Source organism: Rhamphochromis longiceps, linkage group LG18 (assembly GCF_057381845.1).
Source record: "Rhamphochromis longiceps isolate RC_006_pf linkage group LG18, R_longiceps_female_GT1.1, whole genome shotgun sequence".
NCBI lineage: Eukaryota > Metazoa > Chordata > Actinopteri > Cichliformes > Cichlidae > Rhamphochromis > Rhamphochromis longiceps.
In genome coordinates, this window is record NC_140574.1 from 36,994,436 (window position 1) to 37,014,543 (window position 20,108).

Consider the following 20,108-nt stretch of genomic DNA (forward strand, 5'->3'; position numbering starts at 1 on the left):
TTTTTAATGAGCCATTAAAAACAGAAATGAAAATTAAAAACATTAAACCCTAAATTTAGAGTCACACTGAATGTGGCAAGTTTCCCTGATGATTCAGGCACCTAGAGATGCTTGAACAGCAAAGATATGTTTGAATCTGAGTGCAGTTAATTTCAGGTAAAGTTTAGGTTAACTGTGAAACGGTGCACAGGTAGTCTGGCTCTACCAGGACGGCACGTCCATAGATGCAGTTGCAAGAAGGTTTGGTCTGTCTCCAAGCACTGCCTCAAGAGTGCGGTAGAGATACCAGGGGATAGGCTATGACATGAGGAAAGCAGAACAGGACTGTGGAAAGGCATCGACTGTGCCTCGGGGCCAATGCCTTCATGCAAGGAGGAAGTGAACAAACCCAGCCATAGCTCACAGTCAGCTCCATGCAAACTGTCTGAGATTCCCCAGAGAATAACAGAACTGGCTGGTCAGCTGTTTACAGTGTTCCTCGTCCCTTTATCATCTTTTTGCTTTGATTTATCTTGATGAGGCATCTGTTGAATTCAGTTTAAATAGACAAATCTGAAGAATGGTATTGAGTGACTAAACATCAGCTTTACATTAATATATTGTTTTATATATCAGCAATGACCGCAGCAAAACAGGGGGAGTTTGCAAACTGTATGTTTGTGGTGTGTCATGGTGAGGATGAGGACACAAAATCAAGACTCAGACAAAAGGGTAACTTAGCCGAGGGTAGAGTCTCAGCTTCTGGTGGCCGGCCGTAGCCCACGGGGCCGGGTGCAAAAAAGTGGCACAGCTCTGTCCTCCTGTGGGCCCACCACCCACAGAAGAGGCCGTAGTTTGGTGCTTAGTAGACTTAGCAGTCAGAGGCAGAGGTTCTGGCACTCTCAAAACTAGCTTATGGTACATGTAGTGTCCCCTGGTGCAGAAGGAGCTCGAGCTGGTGCACAAGGTTGGAAGATGCTGACTAGATATAGTCTGGCTCACCTCAACACAAAGCTCCAGTTTGGTGGAGAGCAGTTAGACTCTCTTGCACTGTGCAGTTGTCCAGGGTTAGGTATACCTGCAGCCCCTTGGCTTTCCCCAGTGGACAAAAGAGTTGCTTCCCTGCATCTTCAGGTTGGAACAGGCTCTGGCTGTTATTTGTGCCTATGGGCCAAATGACAGAGTGCCAAGTGTTGTTAGTCACAGGGTGGGGTGCTGGAGAGTGCTCCAATCAGAGTTATAACACCGACTGGTTTTATGAGTGGATTATTCTGCCACAATATTCAGTTAAAAAGGGTTGGACAGCTTTCACATTTGAACTTAAATACTGGTGTACTGTGAGGGTGGCATCACTGTTGCAGTTCTGGTACACTAAAATATTAAATGCTAATGTTAGATTGTTACTGGTTATAGTTGTGTTACATGAGGTACAATGACTAAAACCTCAGTGTGTGTTTGTTTACCAAAAAACAGCATTCTGACGAGAACGAGCAGCCATCAAGTGGATAAATGAATTCAATTAATGAAAACATAAACAACATCATGAAAAAAACCTAATCAATTGCCTGAACAAGATATAGATGGGTTTGACTTTTTTATGGTGGCAACAAATGTTCGAAAGTTAACTTTGGTTTAAACGTTTGATCGGGACTGTGTGTGAACAAACATCCTCTGTGATGAAGAAGAGTCTGGATGCAGATCCTCTCTCAGTGACTGAATGGGACTTTAAGACACTGCGTTCAGCCCAAAATGAATTCGATTTCTGTCACTGAACAAGAAAAAATAAATGAATAATTAAAGATGAAAGAGGGTCGTTCTACAATTACTTAAAAGTGATTTCTTTTTTTTAAATGGAACCTTTATTTGACTGTTTCTTGTAATAAATTTAAGAAAAACAAATAATAAACAACCAAAAACTTAGTCCAGCTCGGGCATCAGAAGTACAAATGTTTGGAGATATTTAGTTGCTATGCTCAGCACAACAGTTAAGGATGAGTCGCCCTCATAATGAAACGTCATTCAACTTTAGATATGACGTAACTTATATTCGTATAAGCAACTTTCAAAATCAAGCATGCCCCAGTTTTCAGTAGTCAGCTGTTTCTTTTAGTAATTCAGTACTCATCATTTTTCTCATTGCCCAGATTATTATAATAATAATCAAAATGACAGAGCACTGCCAGAAGATTGTGAGTGATTTTTGTGGAAGCCTTTACACGTGCAGTCTGACAGTGTGTAGACAAAAAAGTTCAGTAAGAATTATTTAAAAACACGTGAGAGAAAATCATCAACCCCATCATAAGAACAACGATGATTCAGTCACTGAATCATGGGGGGGTCCATACCAGGTCCTTGGCCCTATGTCACAGTGATGGCAGCCGTTCAGACACTGCCCCTCTGACGGAGAGTACAACAATGTGAGCGTAGGTGTTGTTATGTATTCACTGTAAGTCTGTGAAGCAGGTGCATGACAAGACTAATCAGGTATTAACATCACCTCCCGCTTGTATTTAATGGTTCAAACAAGGCAAAATGAACTGCTTTAGAAAACCATTGAGACAGGAAGGAAGGGAAAAAAATTATGCTTACATAAAAAAAAGTTCATAATCCCACTTAAGTAATAGTACTTAAGTTTTAATAAGATAAGTAAAAATGTATGCTGAGACCACCCATCTATCCATTTTCTTCTTTTAATGCAAAACAAAGCAAACACAATTTAAATTGGCAATAAAACATTAAAATGACAGTACCAGTGATCCTGATGTGTGATTAAGATTTCCTGTATGTCCTTGTGCCAGTGGATCTGTGTCACAGCAGGTACTCCACTACCTGTCCAATCAGCGCTGCAGAGCAGTGTCAGGATTACAGGTGGGATAATAGTTTGTTCTCTGACTTTGTCTCCACTAAAGCTTCAAATGTAATAAAGCATTAATAGATTTAAAGTTTATAAGTAAATGTAAGTAACAAAAGTGAGACTTTGTAGCTGAACTGTTTTGTTCAAGTCTACATTATAATGCTGCTATTTAAACCTGTTCTTCCAGGTGTCTCTGCTGAGGAACTGAGGAGAACACGAGGTGGTTCTTCTGCAGTCACAGAACAGGACGAAACTCATGGTCCAACAAACCCAGGCCAACCAACAATGACCTTCAGAGATTTGCCTGATTGAGCAATGACAGTATATGAATTATCTGGGAATACAGTGGAATTCTTGCCCAGTCCGTGCCAGCAGGTCAAATCCAGCTTTGGATGTTCATTCTCAACCTCAAACTAACCCAGTTTGTTTTTAACATTGCTTTCCCTTTTTTTGACAAACACATTCACTGATGATAACAAAGAGATATGTCACTATATTCCTGGTGGGATCCTGCTTGTTATTGGACCACTCCTCCCAAATCCCTTTGCAGACTTCCCTCCACAACAGAACTAGCAGGGGTGCCATTACATTTTCTGGTGGAGGGAGGAAAAATCTGAGTTTGAGGCCTTCTTTGGGGGAAGTTCCATCAGTGGAGGGCAAGAGGAGATGGCGGAGGCAGGGTAGGTTGGGAACTCACCGGATTAAGAGAGGATGGGTGTGGAACCAGTTCTTTGTCCTGGAGGAGTACATGGGATCTGAACCTCAGTATGTTGGAAAGGTAAGCGAAACAAAATCGTTATATACGATCGTTATATATGCTGTTACCAGATTATTTTGAGAGAGCTTGTGTGTACTCTGTACTTGTCTTTAAACAGCAACTTTACCAACATTACTGACTCTTTACCTTCTGTTAATTTTAACAGAAAAGACCTGATGTTTTTAGCTCGTCCATGTTGCTTCATTTTTACATTTTTCTGCTTGGAGCTCGCTTGTACCATGAAGTGGATTTGGATGAAATCTTTAGAAAATATCCAGATAAGGCTAAAATATATGCTTTCATTTCAAATGCTTGAGATGTTTTATTTGAAATAAGAAGAAAACAAAAAGGCATGAAAACTAAAAAATCTCACAGAACTCTAAAAATATCAGAGGAAAACTATCAAATCAGATAAAACTAAAGTGTACAAACTCCCAAACTTTGTAGTATAACACAGTAAGATACTTAAAAATGAGAGCAGATGGCTAAGCTAAGCTAAGATAAGCTATGCTACTACTCCAGTACTACTAAAAAAAAAAAACAAATACCAAAAAACTCTTTGCTGTTGCACCTGTTCAAATTCTATCTAATCAGCAAATCACATGGAAGAAACTGAATACATGTAAGTATTTAAACATAATGAAGACAACCTGGTGATGCACAATAGAAGCCAGTACAGATGATGAACACCCTTCCTTGTTGACTTGAAGTCCACATCAGGGGTAAACGTGTGAAAAACCAAGAAGATAATTAAACCATGTATTTGGAGATTTGTTATACTCCTGCTACTTTATAACTACTACTACAGAGCTGGGCAGCCCAACTTTACTTACACAGAACATTATGACAGATGATCTCCATCTCTCTGTCTTTTTCTTTCCTTTAATGGAGATGGTCCTCTGTGGCTGAGTGCATCACTCTGGTTACCAATAGAATAAGCTGATTTTAACACATTGCTTCATTACAACATAATAGTATCAAAAGGTTGCACCATTTCTTGTCTAAATGAAATTTGCCCATTTCTAAGCCTTGTTTGGTAACGGTGCAGCTGAAGACAGCGTAGGCCCCGCTAGCTGTTCCCCGGCAGACTGTCCTGAGCAGCTGGGGAAAGAGGGCGGCTGGGTGATGGTGAGGAGGAAGCGTAGTCTTAAACAGAAGCCCCAGGTACACCACCAACCATGTGTCTGTTTTTCCCCACTCGGTGACACACCCGCCGGGGGTCAAACTCTGGTAATTGGTGATTCTGTTCTCAGACATGTGAAACCTTCTGGAGGAAACCTGGTCTTGTTAGGAGAGACGGCATCCATCCCACTTTGGATGGAGCAGCTCTCATTTCTAGAAACATGGACAAATTTATTAACCCCCCCAAAATATGACTATCCAGAGTTGGGACCAGGAAGCAGAGTTGCAGTCTTACACGCCTCTCTGCAGCTTCTCTCCTCCTGCTACCCCCCCAAAAACCCATCTCCATAGAGACTGTGTCAGCTTCCAAACAGACAAAAATCAAACTAAAAACCAGCAACAAACAACTTAAACATAAACAATTACAAAGAAAGAACAATACAGTATCCACATCTGAACCAAAGAGTAACACAGTGAGATGTGGATTATTAAATATTAGGTCTCTCTCCTCCAAGTCTCTGTTAGTACATGACTTAATAATTGATCAACAAATTGATTTACTCTGCCTCACAGAAACCTGGTTGCAGCAGGATGATTATGTTAGTTTAAATGAATCAACACCCCCGAGTCATTCTAACTACCAGAAACCTCGAAGCACAGGCCGAGGGGGAGGTGTGGCAGCAATCTTTCACACCAGCCTGTTAATTGTGGCTCAAGAGTTGGGAGTTCGCCTTGTAATCGCAAGGTTGCCGGTTCGAGCCCCGGCTCGGACAGTCTCGGTCGTTGTGTCCTTGGGCAAGACACTTCACCCGTTGCCTACTGGTGGTGGTCAGAGGGCCTGGTGGCGCCAGTGTCCGGCAGCCTCGCCTCTGTCAGTGAGCCCCAGAGTGGCTGTGGCTAAATGTAACTTCATCACCAGTGTGTGAGTGTGTGTGAGTGGGTGGATGACTGGATGTAGTGTAAAGCGCTTTGGGGTCTATAGGGACTAAGTAAAGTGCTATACAAATACAGGCCATTTACCATATATATATATGTGTGTGTATATATATATGTGTGTGTGTGTGTGTGTATATATATGTGTGTGCGTGTATATATATATATATATACACGCACACATACTTTTATGTATTTATTCATCAAGATAAATCCAGCCACTTCGCACATAGGATTTGAATACAGATTGTTTAGATTACAGTTCTGGCTAACCAGCTATTGGCTGATATGTAGTTAAAGCTGTAGTGCTGTGTGTGTGTCTGTGTGTGTGTGTGTGTGCGCGCATTCCTTCTTCTGGAGGATTTGTGCTCCTCCCAGTGACAGCAGGTGTCTCCCCTCATAATCAGCTTTGCGGGTTTTAAAGAAGAAGAAGAGGGGAGCAAATAGGGCTGTTGGGCAGTGTTCACACTGTGTGTGTGTGTGTGTAAGAACACTACTGATTGTCGTGTTACTCCCATTGGGGAGGGTGTGCACTAAGTGTGTTGTTTAGCAGCAGATGTCAGTGGACTCTGGTCATCAGTTTGTATTACTCTGCTTTCCTTTGGAGTTGTTTACCTTTGTGTTTATTTATATAATTTCATTTATTTATACTTTTTTGTGAAGCATCTTTGAGGTTCTTGACAGGGGTTATACAAACCTGAGTTAATATTAATTTAATTGTCCTTGCTGAAATACACAAGGCCTTGCCTAAAAAACAAAAAACAACTGGATTCTAGTTGTTCTACAGATTTTTGGTCATATTCTTCATTTCAGTGCATCAAATGTTCGAAATTGGTGAGCACTGATTTGGAGCTCTCCTCTAAAAATCCAGGCTCCTGTAAGAGGAGAAAATGTGAGGCCTTCCCTGAAAAAGTAGTGTTCTTTGCTCTTGTATATACCTGTCAGCACTTATAGTTGTCAGTTACATAGGCGTTGATGCGCACCAGCTCCCCCCGCCCCCCCATCAACACCACCACTGGGTATTAAGCCGAATAGTCCCTCTCCTTTGTAGTTTTCCAAAGAGAATTTGAATTTGTCTGATCACTGAACTATTTTCCACATAAGCTTTGTACCAGAGCAGACGATGGTATTTCTGGATAATGTTGATCTCTGACTTCTTGATACCACAGCAGAGCTTTAAACAGCAAACTGTGTTCATAACTGATGCTGGAATCGTGCTGATGGCCTGACGGCTTTCAGTATTGGTTTTTAGCCTCGTCAAGATTCTTGGACTCTTTATGTCATTTTGTACGGTAGATGATGAGATTTTTAACGTCTTTGATGTCTATTTTAAATGATTCAAAAATAACTTTTAGGCAGAATTATTTCAGATTGGTTCACTTCTGTCCATCATTACTTATGATTTCTTATAATTGTCTCATTATAAATATTGTATATGTTTTCCTGTTGAGAGAAGAAACAATTCACAGATAAACATATCATGTTTTTATCATTGCATTCGGTTGATTTACATTTTACAACTTTTTTGGACATGTGGTTGTAAGTGGTTGGTTTATTAGCTCGTGTTGCTCTGAGTTTCATGCATGAACTGTTTTTGTCTGACACAGTGATCAGTGTTTGGAACGTGTGCCTCAGTACTGGTCTACCCCCGCTCTGTAACATCGTCACATTTCTACTGCTAAAAATCACCTGCAGCTGATCGTTGAATATCTAGGAGGGACTTCATTTCACAAACTGACTTGTTGCAATGGTTGCAACTTATTACAGTTTATTACGCCAACATCTTAGCCGACTGGTTATTAATTAAACTACAAAAGGTCTAAATAGATCCTCATTGCAATGTTTGGAGCCCACTGGTCAGTTAGTTGTTGACTTTCATATTTCATATATTGAACCCCTTTTAGATAAGTGTAATGCCCTGCACAGTAGAGCTTGTTTTGAAAATATTTGTTGACTTTATATTTATTATGGATGATTTATTTGGAAATAGTGTTAGTTAGTATAGTAATTGTAGTATATATTCTACAAACAAGAGATTATTCTGTTGAATGAGAAATTATGTTGTTTGATTAATACATTGTATTATTATTAGGCGTGGGACTCAATTAAAACAAATAATCTAATTAATTAGAGGCTTTGTAATTAATCATCTCGGTTAATCACATTTAATCGCACAAGAAAATATTCCTCAAAGTGCAAATGTTTTTTTTTTTTTAATTTAAAAGGGTTTTAGTGGGCGACAGAATCAAATAATAAACATGGACATGAATATTGGAAACTCAAGCTCTTTACATTTCTGGAAAAAAAATCCCTGGGCAGGCTTAAAAATGAAGCGCTGTTTTAAGTACTTTAAGTATATTTTCAAAATGGCTTTGTTTTTAAATAATAATAATAATTTCAACATGAGTGAAGTTTAATCTTCTTAAAAAAATAAACATAAAAGGTTATTTGAGCAGCTTCACCTTTAAACTCTGAGTAACCTGAGCCAACATTATTTTGTACATGGCTAAAACAGTGAACATAAAACATGTAGCTCCGGCGGTAGAGCATCTAATGATTGGAAGGTTGGTGGTTCGATTCCTGGCTTCCTCCTAGTCTTCATGCCAAATATCCTTGGGAAAGATACTAACCCCCTGTTGCTCATCCATTGTATGTTAATGTTAGATAGGCACTAACAGCTTAGAAAAAGTGCTTGTGTGATTGGGTGAATGAATTAGTTGTATAAAGCGCTTTGATGCTCAGAGTAGAAAACCACTAAATAAGAACCAGTCCATTTACTCACAGTACCTCCATGCTTATTTACTGTCCGTCTCTTTCAGCCAGTTACAAACTAGCCTGTTCACGTGTTCAGAGCAGCTTTTTGTTACTATGTGACCTGCAGGTGAGAACAGTCTGTCACATGGGACAGAAGTGGCAGGACCAATCACAGACAGCTGTGGGTGGGTCCCTGCTCGACTGGACCACCACTGCAGCGGGCAGTCTGTCTGGCTGATGGTGGATTCTGCTCTGTGCAAACTCTTCCTCATCAGAGGGGAGGAGGAGGCTCTTTGTCTCTGCTGGCTCCTTTGTGGTGCCATCTTCACACTGTTCCTGCAGCAGGACCTCAAGGCTGCTGACACCTTTTCTTGTTACTGGGACTGCTAGCGCTAACAGCTCCCACAGTTTCTGTACTCACTGCAACATGTTTTGCATTTAGATGATGCCGTAAGGTTGAAGTGCTTCGGTGGTATGCAAACTCCTTTTTGCACAGTTTGCACATAACCACGCTTTTATCAAGGTTCCATTGGATAGTCTTTAGAAATCAAATTAGCCTCTGATCAGTCTGAGGTGACATGAGCCAGCTCCTTATTGGGAGCCATGGGTTTTTTTCCTTTCTCTCTCTCTCTCTCTCTCTCTCTCTCTCAGCCTCTCTCTCTCGCACTTTTTTCCGCTTCACTCCGCACGTGAGCCTTGTGCTTTGTGCTGGGCAGAGGGGGGAGGGGCGGTAGTTACACTCAGTAGCACAGGAACAGAGCGGGAGGGAGAGAGAGAGAGAGCCAGGGACAACAACGTCACATTAGAAAGGTATAAGTAATCATCCACAACTATTTTCAGTTGCAGATGATGAAGGATTCAGAAAGTTTATTCATGCAGGTCCATATGACAGAGAATGTGCATGTTCTTTTTGTTTTCATATTATAATTTATATTGTGTTGTGGTTTGCAGTGTTTTGTGTTGTTTCACTTTAAATTTGTTTAAAAGGAAAAAGCTGAAAATTGAAATAGTTAAAAGTTCAAATGTGAATAGTTGGTTTTTGTATTATATGATTTATTTATTACATTTTATGTGGCGTGAATAAATAAAAGTATATTTACGGTGGCCGCTAGAGACAAAGCACGTACAAAACACAACAGAAGTGCTCCAGGACGCTAGGCGCAGTGTTACCTGGTGGCTACACAAGCCAGCAAGTACCAACGACCGGATTTGGTGTGTGGTAGTAACAGGTAAATAAACATTTTTTTTTAATTATTTGAATATATGTGAGTGCTTGTGTATAAATACACAAACAAAATAATTGAATATGCTTTCAATTGTGTAATTTAAGTGCTCTAGGTAGCTCTGTTTTGGAAGTTCAGTTCATGCTAGAAATGTGTTTTGGAGTTTGTACGTGCTTTGTCTCTAGGGGCCACCGTATATATTTATATATAAACATATATAAATAAAAAGACTTTTTTTACATTAGTAATTCCTTTTTTGCATAATTTTATATTATTGTTAAAAATAAATTAGTTAAAGCAACAAAACAACCTGAAGAGCCGGTTCGGAGCTGAAAGAGCCGGAAATCCCATCACTATTCTTTGTAGCTCTGATGTGTGCATCAGTGTAATCGGTCTACCAGGAAATGGTGCATTGACAAACGTTCCTCTTTGCTTGGAATGCAAATATGTCAAGCCAGTGTTATTAAATGCGTTATTTTTTTATGCGTTATATTTTTCAAATTAATTAATCACAGTTAACGCTTGTTAACACTGAACTCATTCATCTGTTACAGTGTTAAACCCAAATGTTTCTAGTTAGCATGGGATTTGGACTAAAAATGGCATGTTAGTGAAAAATGTATATTTGACAAAGATGACCCAAATAAACCCAAAAAAATGAAAAAAAAAAAATGTTTTAAATGATGATTTCATTTGCAAACAAAAAACATTAACCAAAGTTAGAGCAGTCTGACTATTCTACACTGACCTCTGGCATCAACGTGTGCAGGAAACTCCCAGCAGATCAGGGTTTCAAACTCCGTCCCTCGAGGCCTGCAGCAGATAGCTGCTTCTGAAATAAGCCCAGCCCACCTCACTCCCAAACTATGCCACCTTCATAGTCACTTAGATCACTCTTGTTCCACTTCAGCAGCTTATACTGACCAAGTCTACATGCTTACAAACAGATACACATTACACACTATGTCATGCTGATTAGATACTTGCATTAACAAGCAGCTGAACAGGTGTACCGAATGCAGGAGCTAGTCAGTGTATTCATATCGTTCTCATAGACAACAAATGAAGACTGATGCAGTTAATGTGCATATCATCTCCTAAATAAGAAAACAATACAGTATTTGTGATGCTTTTCTGACACATAATTTCCTCTGCAGCTCCACACTGAGATGGACCAGGGAGATAATGCAGTGAAATATACACTCTCAGGAGAGGGAGTGGGGTCTGTCTTCACCATTGACCAAATGACAGGAGATATACATGCACAGGTGGTGCTTGACAGGTCAGTACCTCCCAATAATATTGTCTAAACTGACTAAGCACCTGAAAACAGTAATATCTAAGTAGGAACCTAGAGAAGGCACATCCTCCCAAACTGTTTTTCTCAGGAGTTGCAATGGACGGGGAAGTGAGACTTGGACAAATCAGAATCAACCTTTTTCTGTCAGAGAGATGATTGTGTCCACAGAGATGCTGACTTTGGCTGAGATTTTTTTAAAAACGCACAAAAGATTCAAGGCGATTTTTTTTCCCCACAAAACAGGCTGAGGCTTGATCAACTTCAGCTGAGTCTGTCATATGCTGTGGGAGTGTCTGGTTGGGCGTGGTCCAGGTTCCTGTCATTTGTCCCTGGGAGTGGAGTTGGCCAGCTCATCACCTGTTGTCAATCTCCAGGGCTCCACCTAGAGGGTTTTTAAGCCAGCACGGCCTGCCACTCCTCGCCAGTTCGTCCTGCTACCATCTGTGATTCTCCACCCATCGCACTCACCAGTAGTGCTGTTTTTGGTCTCCATCCTGTCCTCCCATCTGCTCGGAACCCGAGGATTATATACTCCACTTCTCCTCAGCCTGCCCTTCAGTCTGTATTCTCCATCTCTTCGAAATCTGGACCGGACTCTCCACTCTTGACCCTCTTTGGAATACACCCCTGGCAGCCTTTTCCCCGTTAAATGACTAGGGTCGCCAAGTAAGCCCAAGACTATTCACTGGCACTCCGTACCTTTGTCCCTTACTCGTTTGTTTCCCATTCAGTAACATTTCTCCCCTGTGTTTACAGAAGTTCCCGTTAGAAGTCTCCCCGTGCTCTACGCCGGTTTCTCCGCCCACGGATTTCCTTTAGTTTTCTGCGTATGGTTTTTGTTAAACCCAGTTCCGTTCACGTTTTGTTCTTTTCAATAAATTATACACAGTTCTAAGCAAATTGAGTCTGCTCTTGAGTCCACCGCATTCTCGTCCGTGACAGAACGAACTGGCCACTAATGGACTCAGCGGACCCAATTCGCGCCGCCATTAACAAACAGGGCGCGGTGTTAGGACGGCATGAACAGACTTTGACGTCCTTAATGGACCAGTGTAATGCTATCAGTGAAAAACAGGAGGAGTTACTTACCCGGTTGTCAGAAATCAGGGAGCCTAATTCACCCGTTTTTCCTAGTCAGCCGGGACCGTTGCCTGCACCCGCCGTTGCGCGTCCTGAATCGGCTTATCGGGGCATCTCTTCTCCTCCACCGGAGCCTTTTCATGGAGAGCTGGGGCTGTGTGGGGGGTTCCTGTTTCAGTGGTCGTTGTTCGTCAATCGCACGCCGCACGCGTTTCCTAATGAGGCTGCCAAGATTTCCCATTTTGTTGGGTTGCTTAGGGGTAAGGCGCTTGCGTGGGCTGAGGCGTTTTTGTTTTCTCATCCTATTGCCTCGTGTTCCTATGAGGACTTCCTCAAGGAATTCAAGGCTACGTTCGCTCACCCGATCTCTGAGGGTACTGCAGCTAAGAGGCTGTTGGGACTCCGCCAGGGAAAACGCAGCGTTGCGGAATATGCGATCGAGTTCCGCACCGCTGCTGTTGAAGCGGGTTGGCCGGATGCTGCGCTGCGGGGTATTTTCCTAGCGTCCCTTTCCGAACAACTGAAGGATCAGCTGGCTGTGCACGACGAGCTGGCCACGTTTGAAGCGCTTGCCTCTCTTGCTCTCAGGATCGATAGTCGACTGAGGGAGAGAGACGCTGAGAGGCGGTCCAAACCCTCTCCGTCTCTGTTTCGACCCGCGGCCGTTTCGGCGTTACCCCCGTCGCTTCCGGTGACATCATCCGTCCGTTCTCGATCTCCTTCCCCTGAGCCTATGCAGATTGGCCGCGCTCGGCTCACTCCTGAGGAGCGGGAGCGGCGTTTCCGAGCCGGAGAGTGCTTCTACTGCGGGGGAAGCGGCCATCGCATCGCTGTTTGCCCAGTCCGGCCAAAAGGCGTGGCCCGCCGGTAAGTCCGGGGTTACGGGTGGGCAGTGTTTTTAAGAGTGATAAACCCCGTTTTTTGCTTTCGGTTTCGTTGATGTCCGGTACTAAGGCTCATTCTCTCCGTGCTCTCGTTGACTCCGGGTCGGAGCAGAATTTGATAGATGCTGCGGTGGCTAAATCGTTCGATTTGCCCCTCATTCCGCTCGAGCCTCCGATCCCGGCCGCCGCTCTGAATAATGAGGTGTTCGCGATGATCACTCACCGGACCGCGCCTGTCAAGTTAGTCACGTCAGGTAATCATCAGGAAGACATAACTCTCTTTGCCACCTCTTCCCTTGACGTGCCAGTGATCCTTGGTTTTCCGTGGTTGCAGAAGCACAATCCGCACATTGACTGGGCAGGGAAGAAAGTAGCGAGTTGGAGTTTGTTTTGTCTCGCCAACTGTTTAAAGTCAGCTCTGCCCTCGGGGGCTTTTGTTTCTCCTCCAGTGGTTGTCTCCCCCCCTGACCTTTCCTCTGTCCCTCCTGAATATCATGATCTACAAGAAGTGTTCAGTAAAGACAGGGCCCTATGATTGTGCTATTGATCTCCTCCCCGGTGCCCCTCTGCCCTCCAGCCGTCTCTATAACCTGTCCCGTTCGGAGAGGGGGACTATGGAGACGTCCGTCCGGGATTCGCTGGCGGCCGGTCTCATTCGTCCTTCTTCTTCACCGGTGGCCGCTGGTTTCTTTTTTGTTTCTAAAAAGGATGCGTCGCTCCGGCCGTGCATTGATTATAGGGGCCTTAATGCGATCACGATTAGGAACAGGTATCCCCTGCCTTTGATCAGTTCAGCTTTCGAACCCCTCCACGGGGCCACTGTCTTCTCTAAGTTGGACTTGAGGAATGCATACCACCTTGTCCGCATAAGGGAGGGTGACGAGTGGAAGACTGCTTTTAACACTCCTCTGGGGCATTTTGAATACCTGGTGATGCCGTTTGGCCTCACCAATGCCCCTGCAGTCTTCCAGGCACTGGTGAATGACGTGCTCCGGGATTTTTTGAATGGTTTTGTGTTTGTTTATCTGGACGACATTCTGATTTTTTCTCAGTCCCTTGAGGAACATCGGGTGCATGTCCGGAGTGTGCTGCAGCGACTGTTGGAGAACCGCCTTTATGTGAAGGCCGAGAAGTGTGACTTTCATGTCTCGTCTATCTCGTTTCTGGGCTACTTACTGGCGGAAGGGCAGGTGAAGACGGACCCTGTAAAAGTTAAGGCAGTGGTGGAGTGGCCCGTTCCTGGTTCGCGTAGACAGCTGCAGCAGTTCCTTGGCTTCGCAAATTTCTACAGGCGTTTTGTCAGGGACTACAGTCGGGTGGCTGTGCCTCTCACTCGCCTTACTTCCTCCCGGGTCCCCTTCGTTTGGTCCCCCGAGGCTCACTCGGCCTTTGCCACACTCAAGCGACTTTTCACTTCGGCTCCTGTTTTAGTCCATCCTGACACGAGTAGGCAGTTTGTGGTGGAGGTTGATGCTTCAAGTGTGGGGGTGGGGGCTGTGCTGTCTCAGCGTTCTGGTCCTCGTGGCAAGCTCCAGCCCTGCGCCTATTTTTCTCGACGCCTTTCTCCTGCCGAACAGAACTATGACATTGGGGATAGGGAGCTCCTGGCCATTAAGTTGGCTTTGGAGGAGTGGCGCCACTGGCTGGAGGGGTCGGAACATCCATTTATCATCTGGACAGATCACAAGAATCTGACTTATCTCAGAACGGCTAAAAGACTGAACTCCCGCCAGGCTCGGTGGTCCCTTTTCTTTGCTCGATTTAACTTTGATATTTCCTATCGCCCTGGTTCCAGGAATCTTAAACCCGATGCTCTGTCTCGCCAGTACTCCTCGGACTCGGACTCCCGGGACCCGGAGCTCATTCTCCCTTCCACCTGCAGGATTGGCTCCCTCACCTGGGATGTGGAGGAGGCTATACGCCAAGGACTACGGGACGACGTTGATCCGGGAACCAGCCCGCCCGGTCGGCGTTTTGTGCCCTCTGCCGCCCGGTCGGCTGTTATCCATTGGATCCATACAGCCCGGTTTACTTGCCATCCGGGAGTGAGTAGGACCACGGCTTTGTTGAAGAGGTATTTCTGGTGGCGTTCTATGGACAAGGATGTGAAGGCTTATGTAGCTGCCTGTTCCGTTTGTGCCCGTAACAAGACCTCTAATCGGCCCCCGTCTGGCTTACTCCGACCGCTGAGTACCCCGCATAGGCCTTGGTCTCATATCGCCTTGGATTTTGTTACCGGCCTCCCAGCCTCTTCGGGGAAGACGGTGGTTCTGTCCATAGTTGATCGGTTTTCCAAGGCGGCTGACTTCGTGGCCCTGGACAAGCTGCCGACGGCTGCAGAGACCACCCAGCTCCTTACAGACCATGTGTTCCGTCTTCATGGCATACCCTCGGAGATTGTGTCTGACAGGGGGCCTCAGTTTGTCTCCCGAGTGTGGAAGGCCTTCTGTACGGCCCTGGGTGCCAAGGTCAACTTGAGTTCTGGTTTCCATCCACAGACCAATGGCCAGACTGAGCGTTTGAACCAGGAGTTGGAATCCGCTCTTCGCTGCGTCTCGTCACTGAACCCGGCGGCCTGGTCGTCTCAGTTGCCTTGGGTGGAGTATGCCCATAATTCTCTCACGTCTTCGGCGACGGGTTTGTCGCCCTTTGAGGCCTCGCTGGGATATCAGCCACCGTTGTTCCCAGAGGATGGGGCGGATTTGGCTGTTCCTTCGGTCCAGCATCACCTTCAACGCTGCCGGCGGGTGTGGCGGAGGGTCCGGCGGGCTCTCCTTGCAACTGTCGACCGGCAACGGGATTATGCGGATCGTCGCCGCTCTGTCGCTCCGGCGTATCGGCCTGGACAACGGGTGTGGCTTTGTGCTAAGGACATTCCCTTGCGGTCGCTTTCTCGAAAGTTGGCTCCCCGCTATGTTGGCCCCTATGAGATCACTGCTGTCGTCGGCCCCTCGGCGGTCCGTCTCAGGCTCCCGGCTTCCTGGCGTGTCCATCCGACGTTTCACGTCTCTCAGGTCAAGCCGGTCCGTAGCAGTCCTCTGTGTCCACCGCCTGTTCCCCCGCCTCCCGCCCGGCTCGTGGACGGTCATCCGGCCTATTCGGTCCGGCGGATCGTTGACGTGCGCCGCCGTGGTCGTGGTGTCCAGTACCTGGTGGACTGGGAGGGGTATGGGCCTGAGGAGCGTTCTTGGGTTCCCCGGTCGCTCGTTCTGGACCCGTCTCTGATCGCTGCGTTTCGTTCCTCCCCTCGCAGGGCCCGGTCTGGGGGGTCGCCGGGTGGCGGCCCTTGAGGGGGAGGTACTGTCATATGCTGTGGGAGTGTCTGGTTGGGCGTGGTCCAGGTTCCTGTCATTTGTCGCTGGGAGTGGAGTTGGCCAGCTCATCACCTGTTGTCAATCTCCGGGGCTCCACCTAGAGGGTTTTTAAGCCAGCACGGCCTGCCACTCCTCGCCAGTTCGTCCTGCTACCATCTGTGATTCTCCACCCATCGCACTCACCAGTAGTGCTGTTTTTGGTCTCCATCCTGTCCTCCCATCTGCTCGGAACCCGAGGATTATATACTCCACTTCTCCTCAGCCTGCCCTTCAGTCTGTATTCTCCATCTCTTCGAAATCTGGACCGGACTCTCCACTCTTGACCCTCTTTGGAATACACCCCTGGCAGCCTTTTCCCCGTTAAATGACTAGGGTCGCCAAGTAAGCCCAAGACTATTCACTGGCACTCCGTACCTTTGTCCCTTACTCGTTTGTTTCCCATTCAGTAACATTTCTCCCCTGTGTTTACAGAAGTTCCCGTTAGAAGTCTCCCCGTGCTCTACGCCGGTTTCTCCGCCCACGGATTTCCTTTAGTTTTCTGCGTATGGTTTTTGTTAAACCCAGTTCCGTTCACGTTTTGTTCTTTTCAATAAATTATACACAGTTCTAAGCAAATTGAGTCTGCTCTTGAGTCCACCGCATTCTCGTCCGTGACAGAGTCACCTGAGCAAGAATGTTTGATGTTCAAGACCTGAAACAGCTGCTGACCTCAGAAAACATCACTGAACATATGCATTACCTTTAAAACTGCAGATGTGTTATTACAGCTTTCTCTTGAACTGTCACTGCGGGCGGCCAGCCCTGTTGTTTGGAGACTTTGGGAGTCGTTGAAAAAAAGACCAATCATGAGTAGCATCTGCCTTCAGAGTTTCTACCGTTGCGGCTCGAGGGCTTGATAATATTCACATGCTGCCATCACATTGTGTTGCAGTCATTCGTTGCATACAATACACAGTAAAACTGTCAAATTTATAAATTGATTCTATACAAAATCAGCACGCTCTAAAGAGTGTGTGTGTGTGTGTGTGTGTGTAAGAGAGAGAACCCATTCCACCTAAACAGGACACATTCAACAGTGGCAGTTGTTTTGTTGTTGTTGCTTTTTTGCAATTGCAGGTTTTTATCACATGTTTACTTTTGTAGCTGCGTTGCTAGTGCAGTGATCTTTTATTAACAGTGGGGCAGCTTTCCAGCTGTCCTCATCGGCTCTGCACCACACGCAGCTCTCTCGTCAGGTCCCCGCATCTGACTGAAATAGGAAAGGCATGGGCAGGTCCGCCTCCCCCGACACCACACCCTGAACCCACTGCTCCACCCCTCCCCTGCAGCTGAGCCATAAACCACACCCCTCCACAATTAAATAAATAAGATATTGTTGGATATCTTAATGTCACATTAAAATTCAGAAAATCATATCATAAAAGAAAGTTCCTCTTTGATATGATGATAAACTAACTAAAATGATAAACTAAGCTTTGCACATGAACAACCCCCGTAAGTATAAAACTGTGACTATGCCAATAAAAGTCTACCTTTATTCATGCATTTGCATCAATAGACGAGCATTTCTATGGACAAAACACTTTCCTGTCCCAAAATTGAGTCACTACTTGATCTACAGCACATCTAATATTTCCATTTTCTTTAACAGTCTGTTTGGCAGCATGAGTGCAGCCTGACATGGAATCAATGCTGAGACACCATGAGACTCATAGCCTGAACACATAATCATATCAGTTGAGTATGTGCCAGTGAATTCAGTGTGTGTAAATTTAATACTTGATGTTTTGCAGGGAGAAAAAATCGTACTATACGCTGAAGGCCCAGGCTGTTGACGTTCATACAGGCATCCCTCTTGAGCCAGAGTCTGAGTTTATCATCAAGGTGCAGGATATTAATGACAATGAACCTCAGTTCCCAGATGGACCCTACAGCGCCAGCGTCCCAGAGATGTCCCCAACAGGTAAGACAGCTACAGGCTCGGATGCAGTAGGTGGATGAAGAATTTAGATAGCAGAACTCATAAAGATAAATGAAAGTGTACACTCCTTATCAAGGAAAATATATTTTAGGTATAAAAAAATACACAGTGCACAAAAATATATTAAAAATGAAACCAATTTTTTAGACAGGACAGTCTCTCGTAACAAGACCAGGTTTTCCCAGAAACTTTTCCAGTTATCTACACAACTGAGCCAGCCAGCAATCTAAGGAGATCTCCTTAGATTGCTGGCTGGCTCAGGTGCAGCTGAATATGTCACCCCTGGTCCGATAAGGTAGGGGATAGTGAATACTGTGAATGTAATTAGCAGGTGAAGTTTTTAAATCAACTGGCTCCACAGATAAGCTACACACTGTGGAACAGGAAGCAATACTCTGCTGCAGAGAGCAAACACCAAGTGACAGCGCCACTGTCTCTCTACTGTTTTCTTCTTCAGTGCCATGTGCCAAAACAATGCAGAGCGGTTACCTACTCCCACAGAGCTTAATAATTCTACATCTTCCCTGCGTACCACTACTGTAGCTCCTCTGAAAAAGAAAGCCCGAAATCAGAAATTCTTGATTCCCTGGTGTAACCGTCAAACATGCACCTTAACACAGAAAACTTGTAAACTGGAGAGAAACTGGGATCTTATTTAGAAGATCATCATTTAGCCTGAAAAAAACAGTTTGCTGCTCTACAGAAAAAAACTTCTGCAAAGCTAGAACGTTTTAGTATCCATCACTGATCGAAGAAAATAAGAACAACCCCAGGTTCCTCTTCAGCACTGTAGCAGGGCTCGCAAAAAGTCAGACCTCTGTTGAACCAAGCATTCATTTAACCTTATCTTGTAACAGTCTTCACAAATAAAATTTGAACCATTCATAACCATCTCACAGACTTAGATTTATGTTTAGCTACTTTCAGCACCATTGATATTCATTTAGACTCTTTTTCTCCATCTTTCTAAATTAACTTCAGTAATTACTTCCCCCAAACCATCATTGTGTCTTTTAGAACCCATTCTTATAAGACGTCCTAAAATTAATTACTTCTTCAGGCTATGATCAACCTATTTATCAGATTTTAGGTTTCAGAGCTCATCACAGCACAGAAACAGCTTTAGTGAAGGTTACAAATGATCTTCTTATGGCCTCTGACAGTGGACTCATCTCTGTGCTTGTCCTGCTAGACCTCAGTGCAGCGTTCGATACTGTCGACCATAATATCCTATTAGAGCGATTAGAACGTGCTGTAAGTATTGCAGGTACTGCACTGCAGTGGTTTCTATCATATCTATCTAATAGACTCCAGTTTGTGCATGTAAATGGAGAGTCCTCTTCACACACTGAGGTTAATTATGGAGTTCCACAGGGTTCAGTGCTAGGACCAATTCTGTTTACATTATACATGCTTCCCTTAGGCAGCATCATTAGAAGACATAGCATACATTTACACTGCTATGCAGATGACACCCAGCTCTATCTGTCCATGAAGCCAGATAACACACACCAATGAGTTAAACTGCAGGAATGTCTTAAAGACATAAAGACCTGGATGGCCGCTAACTTTCTGCTTCTTAATTCAGATAAAACTGAGGTTATTGTACTCGGCCCTGAAAATCTAAGAAATATGGTCTCTAACCAGATTCTTACTCTGGATGGCATTACCTTGGCCTCCAGTAACGCTGTGAGGAACCTTGGAGTCATTTTTGACCAGGACATGTCCTTCAACGCACATATTAAGCAAATATGTAAGACTGCTTTCTTAGGGTGTGTTTACAAGATCAAATTATCTGATCTTTCTTTTTTTGTTCTCCAAAGTCTTGGCATACATCCATCCATCCACCATCCATCCATCCATCTATTTTCTTATGCTTATCCGAACCAGGTCATGGGCAGCTTAACCCAGAAAACCCTCTGCTCCC

At 44.6% G+C, this 20,108-nt stretch overlaps 1 protein-coding gene across 2 annotated transcripts in view; it reads left to right on the forward strand.

The window, feature by feature from the left end:
• Positions 1–20,108, forward strand: part of cdh12a (cadherin 12a) — a 45,585-nt gene that overhangs the window by 4,158 nt on the left and 21,319 nt on the right. The window contains exons 2-5 of one of the 2 annotated variants that reach the window (XM_085389239.1): positions 2,778–2,847; positions 3,021–3,611; positions 10,780–10,904; positions 17,994–18,163. In XM_085389239.1, coding sequence (XP_085245365.1) covers positions 3,303–3,611; positions 10,780–10,904; positions 17,994–18,163 — 604 coding nt within the window. In that variant the 5' untranslated portion in view covers positions 2,778–2,847; positions 3,021–3,302. The remainder of the gene's footprint in view (positions 1–2,777; positions 2,848–3,020; positions 3,612–10,779; positions 10,905–17,993; positions 18,164–20,108) is intronic. The other variant, XM_085389240.1, reaches the window with a different exon arrangement.